This window comes from Urocitellus parryii, unplaced genomic scaffold (assembly GCF_045843805.1).
Source record: "Urocitellus parryii isolate mUroPar1 unplaced genomic scaffold, mUroPar1.hap1 Scaffold_59, whole genome shotgun sequence".
Lineage (NCBI taxonomy): Eukaryota > Metazoa > Chordata > Mammalia > Rodentia > Sciuridae > Urocitellus > Urocitellus parryii.
In genome coordinates this window covers 1,128,638-1,148,413 of record NW_027554094.1, presented here as the reverse complement: position 1 = coordinate 1,148,413, position 19,776 = coordinate 1,128,638, and the positions used below count along the sequence as shown (strand labels likewise).

Below are 19,776 nucleotides of genomic sequence, written 5' to 3'. Positions count from 1 at the left end.
AATATAATTCTTTAAAATATAAGCTCTTTGAGAGAATCTTACCATTATTCTATCCCAAGTGTCCAGAAAAATACCTGACACAAACAAGCACTCAATACATATTTATGTTACAGACATGCATCTGATGGCACAAATTTTAAATGTACCCTTCACTCAAATCCAGGAGTTTGCATTCTGGGCCCCTCAGGACAAACAGGAGGAAAGACACAATTTTCCTTTGCAAATTATAGCATCAATGCTTCTCTGAAGGATTATATCAACATGAATTTTTTTTTTTAATCTGCTAAACGGTAATGCAGTACTTTATTTATTCTATTAATAATAAATATTTGAAAACAATGTTAATTAAAATTTACTTAAGAGAAGAATAACTTTTATTTTTTTACATTTCAATATTGAGCAATAATAAGAAAAAAATAAATAATTATGGTCAAAATTATTCTGTCAAAAACATGCTTGATATTAGCATCTTTACATGCAACTCAGTTTTTGTTGTAAAGTTCTTTGGTTGCAAGAAAGAACATTTGGTTTACTTCACTAATAGAAATATCTCTTAATGCTGGGATGGCCTCTGCTTGGTATTTCTTCTGCTGTTGATTTTTAGCATAGTTATCTAAAAGAAAAAAAAAAGTTCTGTTTACTTAAGCAATTTCTCCTGTAGTTTTTGTGGCTGTTGGAGACCTACCACAGTTCACCAGGTTGATGTTTGGAAAATGACAAATAACATGCTTAAAATAATGAAATAACTACTTAATTCTCTCTTTAAAAGAAGTGCCCCAGTAAAACAAAAATGTAATTAGCAAAGTATTTTTCTCATTTCTAATTCAGAAAAAAATTAATATCTCATTCAACTGTACAATGATGATTAAAGTTCCATTTCACAATTCTGACAGGGACAGAATTATACCCAGGCCTTAAAGATGTAGTTAAATCAACACTGCAAAAATTCATTAAATCTTTTGGTATAAATATTCATAAAAAATTAACAATTTCCTCTCTTTGTACAAGTTGCCTATCTGCTATAATTCCAATCAAGAATGCAGGGAATATAGTAGGTTATCAGGAAAAAAAAAACTAAAAATAACATTAATTTTCAAGAGACATTGCATAGATTCATGAATAAAGGTTTTACAATGTACAAAAAAAATCATACCAGGGAACTTAAAAAATACTTCCCAGAATCTAAGAAAGCTCACAAATCAGTATACCTACTTTTAGACTTGAAAGAAAAGAACCTGAAACAAAACAAAACAAAACAAAATAAACCCCCCGAGAACATATGGCTCTTCTATCCACTTGTTAGAGATGTGGTGTACACAACAATTTGAGGAGGATTCCAACCCCAAATTCCTTTGTGAATAAGGTCTTAAACCTACTTGCCATCCCTTGAGCAACAGTGACTATTTAGGATAAAAGAAGTTTCTCTCAGGTAAAGTTACTGAGGAACATACTTTATATACTTGTACATTGCACAGGAAAATATACCTGTTAGTTGGTGGTATAATTCATCAGAACTAATTTAATCTATGACTATAACTAGTGTATATTCATCATAACTTAGTACCTCAATGTAAACATTTCCTTTTGTATTGCTTTGTACTTATTTCTCACAGATGATATGATGATTACTATTATTTCTGGTACTGGGGATTGAACCCAGGAGCACTTAACTACTGAGCTACATCGCCAGCCCCTTTTTATAGAGACAGGATCTTGCTAAGTTGCTTAGGGCCTCACTAAATTGCTGAAGCTGGCTTTGATCCTCTTGCCTCAGCCTCCTGAGCTGCTGGGATTACAGGTGTGTACCACCACACTGGGCTCCTAGATTCTTTTTAATGTTCCAATGTGTCTTGAAGCATATTCTTAATTGCTTTTCTGATTAAAATTCTAAAACCCCACTACTCCTTCCCCCTAACACTTTTCTTTTATATATATTTACCTGTGATTGTATGAATGGAGTTGAGTGGAGAAATACTCATCATGTTAATTCCAAATAATAGTACATAACCAATTCCTATAGTAATAAGGAGGTATACAGGTAGTGTGACTGCCCAATATCTGTGGAAGATAATATTAATGTATATGATAGATATCTTAAAAGTTATCATTCTAAGAGTCATGACAAAACATACCAATTTTTATATTCAATTTTTAAAAATATTTTTTTACTTGTAGATGGTCACAATACCTTTATTTATTTATTTTTTTATGGTGCCAGGTAACAAACCCAGTGCCTCACACATGCTAGGCAAGCCCTCTACCACTGAGCCACAACCCACCCCTACCCCCCTTTTTTTGGTGCTGGGGTTTGAACCTAGGACACACAAGGCAGCACTCTGCCAACTGAGCTATATCCCCAGCCCTATATTTCATTTTAATTAAATATAATTTATAGTAATAAATGTACATGACAGTCAAATAACTCTATAAGGGTTATCATAGAAAGCTGCAGTCCCCTGTTCCATCCATCCTGACCCTGAAATCCCAATCCCCATAAAGGACACCTTTTAACACCTGAGCTATTTCTTCTGGTACTTCTTCATTTCTACATAACATGTTCATATTAATTTCTTGATTTTTTTTCAGATATTTTCTCTAGACTTCCTAATTTGGAGATGAGGAACCTATTCTCTTCTAATGTCACAATTTCTGGTTATCACTAGTTATTAAGAACTATTGTGATTACATAAATAATGTTTGTAACCGAGAACCTTAGAATATCACTATCACATATTTTCTTATGTGTTATTATTTTTTAAATTAGTAATTACATCATTTTGAATGTATACTTGGTTTTCCATCTACCTGTCAATATTCCAGCCCCAAATTCTAATATGCCTTTAAATTTACCTCTCTACACAGGTAAGCACATTGCATGTCCTATCTTGGCATATTTTACTGATGCATTATTGTTTTAATAATTTCCTTCATTTTTTTTCCTTTCTCGAACATCTAGTGGTTAAATTTTTTGCCCTGACTTTTTTTTTTTCTCTGACTTTTTGTTCTACCTTCTAGAGATTAACTTTTATCTTCCAACCTTTTCAATTAAAAATTTAATTTTGGCTATCATAATTGCCAAGTATGATAACTTCTTAAACATTCCCTTTATAGAATATACTGTTGATTTCATAATTGTAATCTTTTCTTATCTTTGAGGATTTTTTTAATTTAAAAGTTTTCTTCTGTATCCGGCATTACCTCAATTTCCCTTTTTTCTTTTGTTTTTGTACTCCGGATAGAAACTTTCTTTCAATATCTAATAACTTATACCAGTCCAAGTGCTAACAAACTAACTGAAGCACAGTGGGCAAGGATGGCCAACTAGTCAGCCTCCCTCTAAAAGACCTGGCTGCTTTACTGGAGTCCTCCAAATGGCAGAAATTATAGGTTTTTTTCTTTCACACTGGTCAGCTTCCTGAGGAAGGTACCTCTTTCTCACTTTTTTCTAGACGGAGATGATGGTATAAGTCTGGGAGCCCCTGGCAGTTGCTAGGAGAGGGGGTGTGCCTTATCATTCAGCCATGCAGATGTTCAATTATTCTGGCTTGCAGTAGGTGCCTCATTTCCCACACTCAGATATAAGGCCCCCCAGACTAGCAACTTTCAGCCTTTCCACAGGGTAAAATGATTTTCTACAAGGGAAGGTAGGGACAGTCTCCCAGTTATGAAGACTAAACAAGGTAGGACTAAGGATAGAATGCTCTTTAAATATTTTTTTCTGTCCAAACCAGAATTACTATGTTAAAGAGGTACTTATACCTCCAATTTCTGAACCATTGTAGCATTCAAGGGCAAAAATGTTCTTGATGGCTTCCCTATTCTAGTCATATGAAAAAAATAAACTCCCCTATCTCAATTTATACAAAATTTTGTTGATACCTCTTATCTGTTATTCTTTCTTTCTATTGGTTTATACCTCTAAAATATAGGTTTATACCCCTAGGGTTCATGGTAGGAAGATTTTGAAAGTAAATGGGGATAAATGTGGGCTCACACTACCATCTTTAATTTAGGGTTTTATTAATCATAATCTTTAAAGTTTTATTTATATATGTCCATCTACGGATTTTTAAAAGAATAATGAAAGATCTGGATAGTTTAAGGAGTAACATAATCCTTTAAAACAGCATTAGTTTTACTCTTAACAAATATTAAACTTACTTTTGAGGCCAATAGGTTAAGCCTAAGGAGTTTAGCCAAGATTCAGGAATAAAAGCCCACATAAGATAAAGTACTGTAGAAGAAAATAAAAAAGAAAAAGTTAAGTAGGGCACATATTCAATCTAAAAAGTTTCAGGTACAAAAAAGCTCCTCTGAAGTACCCCTGATTCGTCAGAAATGATTTCCCCCCCTTGCTCCTCATTTATACTATTCTTATATTACTTATCATAAGTACCTTATTAGTAATTTTTAAATATGTTTTTTTTAGTTTTAGGTGGACACAATATCTTTATTTATTTTTATATCATGCTGAAGATCAAACCTAGTGTCTTTTATATGCAAGATGAACACTCTACCACTGAGCCACAACCCCAGCTCTTTAGTAGTATTTTTTTATTATCTTAACTCTCATAGTGTATTGAGTAATTCAGGGTATAAATCATGCCTTAGCAATTACTGTACTTTTTTCCATACCTAATTTTTTGCTTTATGTATACTAGATAGTCAGTACTTCATCTCCACAGGGCTGAGGTAATTATAGACATTTACAGTTGCAGAGTCAAATTTCAAACTAACTTTATCAGTGATGATAGATTTTTTTTGGACAAATATGTATTATACAAGTCTCTATGTCAGGAGTGAGTTATAATGAACCATAAAGAGATGGTTTCTGCCCTCCCAGAGCTTAAAATCTTGTGCACAGGACAGTAAATTGATCTTTTCACTACACTGTGATGAATGCTAATGAATGAGTAATAAGAGATGACACAGGAGCATATTAGAAGGACCTCCTTTATCATCTTTCCCTTTGCTTTTCTTTTTCTTTTTGTAATACCATGACTTGAACACCAGGGGTGCCACCACTAAGCTACATTCCCTAGTCCATTTTTTAAAAAATAATTTTTTTAGTTGCAGATGGACACAGTACCTTTATTTCATTTGCTTATTTTTATATGGTGCTGAGAATTGAACCCAGTGCCTCACATGTGCCAGGTGAGTGCTATACCACTGAGCCACAACCAGAGTTCTCCTGTCCTATTTTAAATTTTGTGACAGGGTCTTGCTAAATGGATCAGGCTGGCCTAGATCTTGCAATCCTCCTGCCTCAGCCTCTGGAGTCTCTGGGATTACAGACATTCCTACTGTACTTGGTTCCCCCTTGCTAAAATATTTCGTTATAGTACAAGTTATAATCTGGCATTGTATTATGTTTTACTTATTTACTTTGTCTGTCAGCTAGCTCCTCCCACTAGAAAGCCTGTAACAAGTAAGCACTCAATTTTTTTAAATTAATTTCCGGTTGTGGGCATCATGGAATTTAAGCCTTAAAGACATTTTTTTATTTATTTATATAGTTTCTAATCCTTAAAATACTTTTTTTTTTTAACTCAGGGGTCCTCAACCACCGAGCCATATCCCCATCCCTATTTTGTATTTTATATAGAGACAGGGTCTCACTGAGTTGTTTAGTGCTTTGTTGTTTGCTGAGGCTTTGAACTTGCTATACTCATCTCAGCCTCCCAAGCCACTGGGATTACAGGTGTGAGCTATTGCACTTGGCAATTCTTGAAATACTATTTGAATAGACATTTACAAAAAAGATACCAGGGCTAACATTTATTATATTCTTATTGTATCTTTGCACTATGTGCTTTACAGTTTATTACCCCAGTTAATACTCACAACAGTCATAAGAGGCAACAGAGTGAAATCTGTCAATATGTCTGGGTTCAAATTCTAGCTCTATCATCTCCTAATGACCTTGGGCAGGTTACTTAAACCCCAGCATTCTCATTTTTAAAACAAGGACAACAATAACAGTACTACCCACAGGACTGTTTTATACATAACAAGCATTCAATAACCATCATTATCAATATCCTTTTACAGATAAGGAAACTGATCCCAGAGCAAACAGCAAACCTGTGGAGGAGTCAGAATTGAACTCATTTATAATAACTTCTCCACAGACTCTATAGGCAACAGCTCTGACATTAGGTTATTTGTTTTCAATTAGGGTTCAGAAGTATCGCCACTCCTCCATTTCCTGGTTTTCACCAAATTCCAGAAAGTTGGATTGGAGGTATTCATAATTGCCTCGTAATCCCCAAATCCTTCTGGGAAGAAAGTTGGGTCTTGTTGTGTGAACCTCGGTATGTTAGAACCTCAGTTTCCTTACCTATAAAATGGGACATAAGGGGATTAAGTGAGAGTCAGGATGTTGTGGCCATTTCTTTTAATCTGACCTCTCTAGCCAAGTTCTCTTCCCTCCCCAGCTCCTGCAGGCAGCCCTGGAGCCATCCCAAACTCACTTCCAAACCCTCTCATGCTTTATTCCAGGCCCATGCCACCATCTTCCTTCTCTCCTGTTTATTCTCAAATACAAGTGCCAGGGGGATGGTCCCTGGAGGAAGCCAACTCTGAATTCCCCTTGATTTCAATAGATCTGTTCTGCCACCTAAGGTCCCACCACCATGGCGCTCACCAGGGGTTTATGGGTGCCCTCCTTAATGGCAGGGACCTGGTTTACTTTTGGCCACCTCGCAGAGCTGGCCTACAGAGCACTGCGCAAACCCGACTGCCTTCGGGTTTTCTTGGACAGGGACATAGCTTCTGTGTGCACACTCTAAGCAAGTGCATTATTTCCTGGTCCTTGGACACCAGGGTCCTTGGACCCTGGCCATTCTTCAGGAAAGTACTTACTGAAGCCAAACTGGGAGCTTAAGAAAAGAACAAAGCCATAAATCGCTCTTTCTGGCAATGGCGACGGTGAATTTTCCACCATTTTCCCTGAGGCTTTGGACAATCTGTGGAGAAGGAACACAGTCGTCAGTGGTCACGCCCCTCCAACGTGGGTCTGTCATCGCCACAGCGGAGCCGACCCGCCTTCCCGCGCCCGGCTGCGGAAGCGCGCCCCCGCGGGCACGCGCGCCCCTGCAGCGGGAGCGCCGGCCGGCGAGCCCGGCCTCACTGGGGTCAGGGGCGCTCGAGGACGCTCCACCGCCGCGGGCCCTTAATTCAGTTCCTCTCCCCAGGACAGGAGGCGGAGGCCCTCGGCCCGGGGTCCCACTCCGCCCACCTGCCCTTTCTGACCACACGGCCTTCTCAGCGCCCACTTCTCTGCGCAAGCGCCGACTGGGGAGCCGCAGTGGGGGGAGGAAAAGAGGAACTCGAGGGAAAGGCCGGGGGCGACGGCGCCCCCCTCCCAAGCGCAGGCGCACCTCGACCCTCGCAGGGAGGGAGCTAGCAAGCGTGGGGGCCGCCCAGCTGGCGGCTGCAAAAGGGTGGGCGGTGCAGCCAGACTGCGCATGTGCGCTGCCAGCCCACGTGACGCGCCTGCAGCCTGCGCCACGCCTGCTACCGCCCGCCATCGGGCTGACGTGGAGGGCCTGTGGTGGCGGCGGCGGCCCGTGTCTGAGGCTCACGGGCTGCAGGCCCGGGTGAGTGCACAGCCAGCGCGTGGCAGGGCTCCCGGATGTGTCACCTTGTCCCGTCGCAGTCGAGATGCCCCGGGAGCTGGGCCCTCCACACCCCCTCCGTGGGTGTGTGGTGAGTGTGGGTGTGTGTGCGTCGCCCCGCATCCCTTGCAGAGGTGCCTGCTGTGTGTGCGTGGGCCGGTGCCGGCCCTGGGGGGGTGTGGCCGCTTCTGTCTGTCCCAGTGGGTGTGTCCCCTTTGTCCGTCCCCTTCGCGATCTTGGGCCTAGGGTGCCTGTGCGACGTAGGGGCGGCCACTGTGTGCGCATCCCCCTGCAGCCCCGCGCCCGGTTCTCGGTTCCTGCGTGGGTGACACCTGCTAGGTGTGCGTGCACACGCCTGTGGGTGTGTAGGTGGTCCCCTTTGTGTAGGTGGCCAGTTTTCTCGGAGGCAGCGGGGGGCGCTCACGGCCTCGGTGGGTGGCCCCCCTTTTGTCACTGTTCCCTCTGGGGCGCTTGTCCCCAGCGCGCATGGCCGCTCCTGCTGCGGTCTCGACCCTCGCCTGGCGCATCCCCCGCGAAAGTGTGCGTCTTCGCGTGGGTGCGGCATAGCGCCTGTCGCGTGCATCTCGTGTGCCGGGATGCGTTTGCGAGTGTTCGTGAGCGCGCGCGCGCCCTTGCATGACTGCGTTCTCCGCGTTCTAGACACCTGTGTGCGGAGAAGGGCAGGCAGTCCAGAGCCTGCCGGTGCGCAGGGGATTGGCCAGGGAGGGGGACGCCACCCCAGCGCTCCCGCTCCGTGGTTCCTTCGCTGAGCCTCCTCCTTCCCCACAACGCCAACGCGAAGGGGAGGGCATCCAAGGGTCTGGCGGCCACCTGCTCTGCAGTGTCGGGCTATGTCATTTTGGCCAGTGGAGCCATACAGTTCTGGGGACAGAATAGGGAGACCTATTAGGGGGAAAAATTGATCAGAGACATGGGTGAATGGGATGGTACCAGTGAGTTGTTTCTTTTCTAGAGGCGCCCTAGATTCCGAACGCCGTTAAGATGCCAGCTCCTTCCAAAATATGTGCCCCTGCAAATGCGTAGTAGCTATCCCTGGACGTTCTCGATGATACTTACTGGTTTACAGTGTTTTATGACGTTCACATAAATGCCTTTCTGTTCTGCCCAACGGTGAGGGAAACGAGGTAGAAATATTAATTCCTCCCCTTGGGAGGAGTAAAATCACAGTTTGCTTATGATTACAGTCCTAGTTAGGACACCTTTTGTTGAAAGAAATTTGTATTTTATCATCAGGATAGTGGAATTTATTATAAGGATATATGGGAAAAGAAACTTCAAACCCATTAGGGACCCACCTACTACTACTATTATTCGTTCCTGCTTTGCGCTCAAGGGCTGCGTTTGGTGTGTCTCTGTTCTGCGGCAATTTCCTATTTTTGACTAATTTTCCATTCTTTTAATTTGTGGAGCATTTTGAATATAAATGGAGATCTAATCGATGATTTAGATTTTACAGATGTAATTGTTTTGCCAGATTTACTTCAAACCTTTTTTGTAAAAAAATAAAATTAAAAGATTGTGGAGGTACTTTCAGTTCCTCCCCCTCCTTACCTAGAGATAGCCACTGTGTTTAGGTTTGTGTAAATCATTTCTTTGCATATTTTATACTTTGCTCACGGTGAATCTACAAACATACATTGTGTTGTTGAATTTTAAACTAATGATATTAAACTACGTGTGTTTTTTTGCAACTTGCTTTTTTTACCCAGTATCACATTTGGAGATTTCTATATGAATAAATTGAATGATCAGTTATGAATAATCTTTGGTGAATTCATTTTAATTCCTGGTATAGAATTACATTGTATGAATATACCATAATTTATACATTCCCCTATTGATGGACTATGAAGTTGTTTCCAGTTTTTGACTCTTTAAAAACAGTCCTGCAATAAATATCTTTGTACCTGTCTGCTGTGCACACATCTGGAAGTTTCTTTAGGAAGTATGTCTGTGTAGTAGATTTGCTGGGTAGAAGTATGTGCATCTTCAATTTAAACAGATATTACAGAAGCTCTCAAAGCGGTTTTGCCAATTTTCACTGTTGGTATTGAGTGAAAACACCCATTTCCTCATATCCTTGCTAACACTATGTCATTATACTACATTTTTTTGTCTTCTCTTTACTGACCAGCTTCCTTATGACTAGCTTGCTGTTGCATTTGCTTGCAGTCATCTAGGCTTTTGCCTTAGCCCTGTGTCAACATATGAGTTCCTGTCTCAAGCTAATTATCTCAATCTTTAATGCATTTGATCCTCAAAATTAATTTCAATGAACATTTATTATGTACCTAATATTGCGATGGTTGATGTAAAGATAGGATTTCCATGATATGTTATATGTATCTCTCAAGTGGCAGGTGAGGGGAATTAATTAAAGCATTTTTTATAAGATGAATGTTTTAAAAAATCTTTTCTCTTTATTTTAATGTAATATTTGATATATTGAAAATGTATAACATATGCAAGCTGTGAAGCAAAACAGTAAAATGAACACCTGTGAATTGACCAGAATTATTCCAAGAATCAAAATAACCAATATTGAATGTGTTCATCCAAAAGGTGATTATCTTGAATTGTGTGTTATTCTTTGCATTTAAAAAATAATTTTTATCAGATTTGTAAATATCCCTCAACAATGTATTGTATGTTTTCTGTGTTTGGAGGAAAAAAAAGAAAGGAATTACTGGGTACTGTAGTCTTTGGGAACATGTTTATTTCATCCAATGTTACATTTCTAAGGGTCACTGATATTGAGAATGGATGTAAGTCTTTAATTTTTACTGCTGTGTAATATTCCACAGGTGAATATAACACAGCTTATACATTCTCCTATTGGTGGGTGTTCTGGTTGTTGAGGTTTTGTTACTTTGAAGAGTCTTGTATATACAGAGTTGAAAGAATTTCTTTTAATTTTTCATCCTGGGGTATATGATTTTCCAAGTAGTATATGGGAACAGGAGATGTTAATGAATTTCTAGATCATTAAATTCTGTATGATCTTTCTTGAAACTGTATGCCTGAGACCAATAATAGAGTCCTACTGGTTCAACTTTCACACCTTCCCTTTCATCACAGTAGTGTTTTACATAAAACAAACCACATACCTACAAGTAAGAACTAGGGAATAGCCCCAAGTAGGAAAACTCTGGAAACCAAAGAGGTAATTTAAAATACAGTGTATAGCATTGGGGAAAGCCATCTTTAATTCAGGCAACACCTCTCCATTATTTCAAGAGATGCATGTCCAATAAAATTTCACTTTTCTATTTAATTATCAGTATATATAGCTATTTTGATTAAATGTATGGTTATTAATAATTATGCATTTAAAAGAAACATTCATTTTAGTTTTAAATGCTACTATACTACTCTATAAATTCATCATTTGAAATTATTTAAGCTTGATGCCAGAATTTTTTAGATGTTGCTGTAAAATGTGAATGATTTTTCAAAAGCATTTTTGGTGGTTTATGAGAGGGAAAAGAAAAATAGTAAACTTAAGCTGTTTGCTAGAGGTGGAATTGCTGGTTCAAAGGGTGTGTAAATATTCAACTTTACGAATGATTCCAGGGTTTGAAGTGGTTGTACCAGTTTATATTTTGGCCAAAAGATTTTTCAACTTAGATATTTTCATCAGCAGTGTGTAAGTTGATGTGTATCCTCTCCAATACTTATGTTAGATGTCCTAATATTTGCCACTGGAATGGATATGATATGATACATCGTTGTGGTTTTAATTTGCATTTGTTTGATTATTGAGATTGAACATCTCTTCATATATTTATGAACCATTTATATTTTCCTTTTATGAAATACCTGGTCATGTCTTTTTATCCATTTTTTTCCTATTGAGTTGTCTTATAAAACTGGTAACAGGTCTTTTATTGATTATATACATTGTAAATATCTTCTTCCAGTTTTTGGCCAGTCTTTTTACGCTTCATGGTATATTTCATTCACTCTTTCTTAATTTTAATGTTCTGTAACTGAAAACCTTCCTTGTTCTGGGTTTATAAAGACATTCTCCTGTGTTTCTTTCTAGAAGTTTTAAAATGACACTTTTCACATTTAAATTCATAATCCATCTGAAATTTATTTTTTTTTCTTTTTTGGAATGGTGTTAGTGATTCACATTCATTTTATCCCTTCATGTGGTTCCAGCCCCTCAGTCACTAGTGGTCTGCTGTACTATTTCTTTTATGTTTGGCTTCTATGTGCATGATGGGTCTGTTTCTGGTTTGCCTTTCTGCATCACTTGTCACCTGTTCTGAATCATTTGCAATCTTTTTCTGTGTTGATACTCACACGGTCTTAATCAATAATGCTATCATTTTACCAGAAATTTTGATATCTGGGGAGGACTTGAGTCTCAGATGGTTTTGGACATTTGGATTCTTTAAAGGATCAGTTTGTTACATGAGACATGAAAAACCTTTTGGGACTTAATTGAAATTCATTGAGTAAGTTCTGGGGAGAATTAAAACCCTGAGGATTTTGAGAATATAGTATTTTTATTTATTTAGGTTTTCAGTGTCTTTTAATACAGTTTTATAATTTTCTTTATAGAGATTATTCACTTTTTAAATGCTGATCCAATGTTTTAAATTGTTGTTGGTATTATAAGTGCCAGTGTTTAAGAATCTATTTTTAGAAATTTTAACAGATACAACATTTTTTATACCTTTATTTTTATTTATTCATTTTTATGTGGTGCCGAGGATCGAACCCAGTGCCTCCTCGCACATGCTAGGCAAGCGCTCTACCACTGAGCCACAACTACAGCCCCAACAATCTATTTTCTGACAATTATTAGTAAGTAGCAATTTAATGTTTTTAATATTGCTTTTTAGTTATCCACTTGATAAACTTCTAATATTTCTAATATATTTCCTGGAATTCCTTTTTTATGTGAATAATTATATCATTTGCAAATGCTGACAGTTATTTGCTCTTTTAGTTTTTAATGTTCTAGCACACTTTTAGATCTATGTTCAATGGAGGTGATTATGATTATTCATTAGAAGTGAGTCATTATAATGGACTTACAGATCTTATTCCCAATTTTAAAGAGAGTGTTCTCCCATAAAGAATAACATTTTGCTATGAGCTTTTGTAGACATCTTTGAATGTGTCCAGGAAATCTGCATTTTGTCATATGTTTTTCTGCATCTGTTGAGACATATCTCGTTTTTTTCCTTTTCCCCCCTGTAATTGTTATAAATATAGTGAATTTCAATTTATGGGTTTGAAAATTCTTTCTTCTTGAGATAAATCCAAACTGGTATTGATGGATTATCTGTTTATGAACTCCTGGATTGAATTTGCTAATATTTTCTTCAGAGTTTTTGAATCTTTTTATAAATAGAATTCTCTTTTTCTTTATTGACTACCTGATTCTGGTATTACTTTATACTGAACTTATATATTGAATTAGCAAGTAGTTTTTCTTTTTTCAGTTGTCTGAGAAGGTTTGAATTGGTCTGATTTGTTTCTTAAAAAAATTGGTGAAACCTATTTGAAAATGACCTAAATTTAGTATTTTCTTTGTGGAAGCTGAGTAGTCATTAGCAGTTGAATGGTACTAAGAGTGTTCAGGTTCTCTATTTATTTTAGTTTTAGAAATTTGTCCTTTCATTAGCATGTTTAAAGTTTATTGGCATCAAGTTAATAATATTTTAATATCCCTTTCTATCTTTTCTTTATTTGGATGTTCCCTTTTCTCATTTTGAATATTATTTATGTCTGTCTTCTCTCTCTGTCTCTATTTCTCTCTTTTATTATTGCCAAAGTTTGTCTGTTTTATTAATCTTCACAAAAAACTAACTTTTTACGGGGGCAAGGCGGGTGCTAGGGATTGAACCCAGGACCTTGTGCATGCTGATTTCCCTCTTTTATTTATGATTTCCTTCCCTTTCTTTTCTTTTTCTAACTTAAATTGCAAGTTTTAACATCAATTTTAGCCATTTTTTTCTAGTATAAGCATGTAATGCTATAAATTTTCTTGAAATTCATTATTTTCTTCATCTAAGTTTCTAATGCTTTCATTAATTTTCAGAAATTAAGTTCTTATAAAAAGTTCAATTTTTATTTTTTTGGCTTACTATTTAGAAATGCTTTTTGTTTGTTTGTTTGTTTTGTCTTGGTACTGGGGATTGAACCCAAGGGGCTTAACTACTGAGCCACATCCCCAGCCATTTTATATATTTTATTTAGAAACAGTCTGTTTCTGAGTTGCTTAGGGCCTCAATAAATTGCTGAGGCTGGCCTTGAACTCACTATCCTGCTGCTTTAGCTTTCCCAGCCACTGGGATTACAGGCATGTGCCACCGCACCTGGCATGTTTTATCTTTTCAAATGTATCTGCATTAACTTTTTCATTATTTTAATTTTCAGGTGTATCTACATTAATTTTTTTTCACCTATGTTGTTAGAGAATGTATTCTTGTTGTTATTTCATTCTTATTTTTATGACCTTGTCCATAGTGAATTCTATAATTTTCCTGTAATCATTAAAGATAAGAAATTGTGTTGTTCAGTCTTTATTAGTTTTTATCATATCATTAATTGAGAAGAGTATGTTGGAATCCTCTGTTACCTTCTAATAGACTTTTTATACTTCTAACAGTTTTTGTTTTTATGTATTTTGAGGTACTTATATTAGCTGCATACAAGCTTAATATTTTCTCTTAACATATCTACTCTGTTGAGATCCTCTCTATTCCTAATTTTGCTTTTTTTGACTTAGAGTCTTTGGTGGTAATTTATCTAGAATGTGCTTTTCATTTGATTTTCACTTTTGTCATATTGCTAGTCTTATCTTTCAGGCCCATCAGACAATCAGTGTCTTTTAATTGGTAGGATTAGAAGTTCCTTTAGTTCAAAACTCTTGATTGGTGGTCAACTCAGTTTTTATTTAAAACTATTTTTTAACCCTTTTCTTAAGAGAATGTGGTGAGAATATTATGCAAAGTCTGCTGCTAATTTTATTTATGCTTTTTTTTGAAGAAAATATCTTTTTCTTATAGCTGCATTGGATTTTGTCTTTGATTTATATCATTTCGTTTCTAAGTTTAGATGGAAATTAATTTTTTATTCTATTTTGGATACTTGATGTTCATTCTGAATGTTGTCTTTCATGAGATCTAGAAGATTCTGGAGCCTTGTATTCTTTAAATATTGCCTCTTTTTTATTTGGACTGTTCTCCCCTTCTGGAGTTTTAACTGGCTATATGTATGTGTAACTGTTTCTAGATCACTTACTCTTCCCCCATCATACTTTTCATCTTATTTCTCCTTAATAAAATTTTTAGTGCTGGGTAATTTCATCCTTCTTGTCGTCTAGTTTGCCATTTTTCTCTTAGGTGTGCCTAATTTTCTCTCTAATCCCCCATTTTTTTTCACTTTTAACAATTATATTTTTAATTTCTCAAAGTTCAGCTTGGTTATTTTTCATATATACAGTTATTCATTGTAGTCTCATGTTACTTGCTCATTTTTGTAGTTATTCACAGACTGTGTCTGGAAATCTCAATGTTTCTATCCTTAGGGGATCCAAATTTATTGCTTTTTTCCCCATCTGTTGTCTGTCCCTCATGATGGCTTGTTATTTCCAGTGCTTGGTGATCCCCTATTATAAACTCTAAAGATCTATTTGGTAGAAATTTGTGAGTGTCTTGCGAGCCTAACTGGAAGTTACTTTTCTTTCTGAAAGCATTTGTATTAGCTCTGGTTGGGAGACAGGAGTTTTAATTTGACCCACTTTTCAGTTCTGACATTTTGCTTCTGGTCTAGGGTTCCCTGTCCTGAGAGAGTCTCCTGAAATATATTTCTGTGAGCAGAAAGTACTTAAAAGTATTTTTAAAAAATCCAAGATCTGCTTTTCTACTACTTACTGCTTTTGGTTGCCAAGTTCCTGTCTAAATGTTTGCTGCTTTTTGGGGGGAGAGGGTCTCCTGAAATGTATTTCCATGAGCTGAAATTACTTAAAAGTATTTCTTAAAAATCAAAGATCTGCTTTTCTTGCATTGGTAGTGTCCTTCAGAATCTAGTTCATCATAACTGATGTGATCAGAAGTGTATTTTAAGATTAATTTTAGTAATATATTTAGCTTGTATTACAAAACTTTTGTTGTATCAAACATAGTATTTCTTTATGTTATCAATTTCTATTAAAATAAATTTGTTTAAAAGGCTGGGTTATTCTGAAGGAAGGATACTAATTAAATAAATAATAGTATAGGTGGCAAGCAGACTGCACAGTGTATCCTCTGGACCCATAGTGACCTTACAGAGATGAACCTGTGGTGATCAAACAGTGTAAGAACTGTGTCAGGAGTGGGCAGGGTGCTCTAGGCTTATAGAGTAGAAGTGCAAAAATAAACTTGGTACTGTGGAAAATGCTTCCTAGAATTGAGTGTCAAGGATTGGTAGGCACTAGTTGGTCACAGAGTAAGGTTTGTTTAGGAATGACGAGCAGTTGGGTATGACTAGCTTCCATGTTATATGTCACAAAGTGACTGGAGACAGAAACAGGAATAGGATCACATGAAACCTATGCTTATAGTAAGGAGGTTGGACTTTATTCTGATAGGTGAATGTGACCTTGGACACATTTTCACCTGATTTTATCCATTTTCCCTGAAAAAAATATGAGAGGAGGCATTTTGCTGGGATGTGATTATAGGAAGGGGAGCTTGTGAAAAGCAGTTAAGATAAGAATGATTAATCTGGCGAGAGGGAGAAAAGCTGATTAGGAACACACAGCAGAATTTTCAGGAAATGTTAAGGGCCAACTGGACACCATTAACTGGCGGTGTGACACACCTCTACACAGTTTTATGTTTTATTCCCACCCTGTCCATTTAAGGTGGCCAGGATAGTGGTACTGGCTAGACTGAGGTTCTGGTAGGCAGATGCAAGGCCAGGAGGCTAAAGAATTGAGGAAGAGTTAAAGGAGTGAGTCAGTGCTCGATTATTGTCCACATGAGAAACAAGGTCAGGAGAAGGCTGAAGGGTGAGTTAAGAAAGGAAGAGTCAATAAATTTCAAGTTACACTGCAGTTAGGAAAGAAAGTTATTAATGGTACAGAAGAGAAAGCTAGAAATAAAGCAAACTGTGTTCAGAGAGTGGATATAGGATTTTAAGATCTCAGAGTTTTATGAACAATTGACCTCTATTAGCAAACCCAGTTAGCTTACCTAAATCAGGTATTTTATTTCTTCTCTGGGTTTGCTGTGAGATCTTGTGTCTTCATGGCCTTTTGGCTTTCTTAGCTCTACACTTGAACTAAAAGTTTAAGTTCCTTTGAAATTTTGGCTCCAGTGTTTCAGCCCTGAAAATATCTTTGTTGGAAATAAGTAGTTCACTCCTTCTCCAAAATTCGCTCTAATATCCTTAGCATGTCCATGACTCATGGGGAAGCCCAGAAATCACTCCCCGGACTTTCCACACTGACTCTGGCCAAGCCTATAGTTTCTTCATGCTAAGATATTTTTGCTTCCTTGCTTCAAATATCCAGACTGCAAAGAAGCTCTTGCCTACCTAAACAACTTTCCATGCAAGTCATCAGAATCTGCTCTGATCCTGCCAAACAGCTGAGGTAACTTGAATCCTTTCACTGTTGGAAACCATCTTGATATTGCTAGTTCTCTTATCTCCCCACCTCCCCCCACCACCTACCCAACTATCAGTGAACTTTTGACCATTCTTCAGAGTTGCTCCAATGCAGAGAACTTATAATTGGGTCACAGTTGTAGGATTTTCCAAATAATATTCAACATTAATATTTTAAATTGAGATTTGAAACATTGATTTCTAACAGCCATGGCCATGAATCTATCATATCTGCTTCTCTGTGTCAGTTTGTACCACTGGGTACAGTAGGCCTCCTAAAAGCCCAGGTGGTATAAGGGTCTAGACATGTTGAGATGACTATGTTGCTATGGTGATTCTGCAGATGGTCAAATAGTCAATGGTTGACTTACCTGGCAGGAGATTTGTAAAAATTACTTTGTTGAGAGTAAAATAAAATAAGACCCCCTCCCTACCCATTTTTCCTCCCCTGAAAGCTACTGTAAAGGTGCATTAATATGTACTTTGGGATTAACTCTGAAGAGAAAATGGGAGAAAAGTTTCTGGTAGGGGAAGTTGCTGATATCTTCTGGAATCTAACTGGTGTTGTTTGCAGGGTCAAAGACTAGAGAACAATGGAGTTAAACTTGGCCTGTCTCTTAAATGGCAGGTACTAAGAGTTTAGGAAAATTTAACCCCTTTACACATACATCAGAGTATTTAGTCACAAATTTCTTTGATACTAACCAGCTTTAATTCCACAAGAAACATCTTGAGAGAGTAGGAATACAATGTCCAGAAAACCTGAAAAATTATTGGTGCTATGTGTGAGGCTGAAGACCATTATGATATTAAGCAGAGTAAGATAACAATTTACCTTTTTGATTTCTGCTACTTGACTTGTTACTCAGGGGCCTCACAGTCATAAAAGTTAAATTGTGGGTAAGAAAATTAGAGTTTAAATCAGGCTTATGTGACTATATCTCTGACTTTCATGGCTGTTTGGGCAAAGATGTCGGCTGGCATTAAAGATCTTTAATTTCTTTTTCTCACTGGTTATAGGATAAACTCACACACAAACATATACATATACATATTCTTAAATTGGTGAGTAGACAAATATTTAGGGAAGTAGCTCTTAGATTCTGTATATGAAAAACAAATGAGAATAATTTGGAGCACTAAAGTAGTCTCTTATGTATATTAGCTGTTTGAAGATATCTGACAAATTAAGGAAAAGATGAATGAATAAACATATTCTAATAAGCATCTGAGATGCAATATTACCTGAAAATCTCTTGTGAGTTTTGCATTTTACTTCATATTTATATTGGTCTTAGTGGAATAAAAAAATAATGAAAGGTTTTCTTCCCTAAGTTTTGAGTAAGATGGATTTTCCAGAAGATGTTTGTTTTTAATTGTATAATTTTGGGTACCACCTGGCACACCAGTGTGTTGCCCTAATTCAGTGGGTTGAGACTGGCTTACCATTGGTTACGCTAGGCAACTTTTAAAGGATGTTAAGGCCTGGGTCTCACTGAAGAACAATTATATCCAAGTCTCTAGAGGTAGATTCTTAGCCACAGTACTTCTTTTATTTCTTTTTTTAAAGTTATTTTGACATGTATTTTTAGTTATTGATGGACCTTTATTTTATTCATTTATCTGCATGTGGTGCTGAGAATCAAACCCAGTGCCTCCCACATGCTAGGCAAGTTCTCTACCACTTAGCCATAGCCCCAGCCCCACAGTACTTCTTTTACTCTCCCCAGATGACTTTAGTGCTCCTGCAGGGATGAACCCCACTGCTGTTCCTGGATGCACAATCAAGTTTGAGAAACAGGGCTGAGGTCATTTCAGACACTACAGCATTCTTCAATTCACATCATATCTTTCTTTGAAAGGTCCAAATTGTTTCCATGGGACCTGCAAACATCTGTGTATACAATAGTAACCTGACTGGAGGAAAGTAAAAACTTGATCCTTCCTGAAATACAGGCCTACTGTGCAGCCACATGGGATCTGGATGTTGGGCATGCAAGCTGCTGATTCTAAAGCTAAGAAGCAGAACTAGTTGTTAACACCTTGGGCATTGATTTTTTTTAATCTTCCCATGGTAAATTTCTGTATCTAAAGAAAATTATAACTTGGAGAAGAATGCAAATTGTTGATTTTAAGAAGTATTTAATCATTACAATTTTTTATCAGATTGACTTTCTAAAACCTACCAAATTCTTTTACAATATTTTCAGTATTTGCTGAAGGATGACATCCCCCCTGCCTTAATCATGTGCCAGATTACTCATAAACCTGGACCATATGCCACTGCAATTTGCTGATGGGCCCAAGCTGTTTTGGTAGATAAAAAATCCAAGGGGATTAAAATGGCTCAATCCTCACTGTGAACAGAGCAACGGCAATAGGGCAGTTATGTGCTCCCCTCTCTCTCCTTGTCCACATAGCATCTTTGTTCTCTTAATTGAGGTCAGAGAGAACCCCAAACCTGAGCATCACCTGAATGCTCAAAAATATATTTAATATATTTCTCTTTAAATAAAGTTTC

General features: G+C 37.5%; 2 protein-coding genes across 11 annotated transcripts in view; one reads left to right on the top strand and one right to left on the bottom strand.

Annotated features, from left to right (window-relative positions):
• Window positions 1-282: 282 nt before the first annotated feature.
• On the bottom strand, window positions 283-7,669 carry LOC144252783 (phosphatidylinositol N-acetylglucosaminyltransferase subunit P-like). Of its 3 annotated transcripts, none has more exons than XM_077794906.1 (5): window positions 7,646-7,669; window positions 6,865-6,968; window positions 4,162-4,234; window positions 1,940-2,058; window positions 283-613 (listed from the first exon to the last, which is right to left on the bottom strand). In XM_077794906.1, exons 2-5 carry the CDS (start codon window positions 6,944-6,946, stop codon window positions 483-485), a joined length of 405 nt encoding a protein of 134 aa, XP_077651032.1. In that variant the 5' UTR covers window positions 6,947-6,968; window positions 7,646-7,669; the 3' UTR covers window positions 283-482. The 3 variants fall into 3 exon arrangements, with proteins under 3 accessions (XP_077651032.1, XP_077651031.1, XP_077651030.1); XM_077794905.1 differs by lacking the exon at window positions 7,646-7,669 and adding an exon at window positions 7,255-7,375; XM_077794904.1 differs by lacking the exon at window positions 7,646-7,669 and adding an exon at window positions 7,241-7,375 and having other exon boundaries at window positions 284-613.
• LOC144252782 (phosphatidylinositol 4,5-bisphosphate 3-kinase catalytic subunit delta isoform-like) overlaps window positions 7,623-19,776 on the top strand; it is a 131,948-nt gene continuing 119,794 nt past the window's right edge. For all 8 annotated transcript variants that reach the window (XR_013343059.1, XM_077794898.1, XM_077794897.1 and 5 more), the window contains exon 1: window positions 7,623-7,710. The gene's annotated coding sequence lies outside the window, so the exon portion shown is untranslated. The remainder of the gene's footprint in view (window positions 7,711-19,776) is intronic.

Coding starts and splice junctions, on each gene's coding strand:
- LOC144252783 (XM_077794906.1), bottom strand. CDS start 6,946: ATGGTGGAAAATTCACCGTCGCCATTGCCAGAAAGAGCGATTTATGGC. Junction 2,059..4,161: donor TTAACCTATTGGCCTCAAAA/GTAAGTTTAATA, acceptor TATCTTCCACAG/ATATTGGGCAGTCACACTAC. Junction 614..1,939: donor CTCCATTCATACAATCACAG/GTAAATATATAT, acceptor TTTTTCTTTTAG/ATAACTATGCTAAAAATCAA.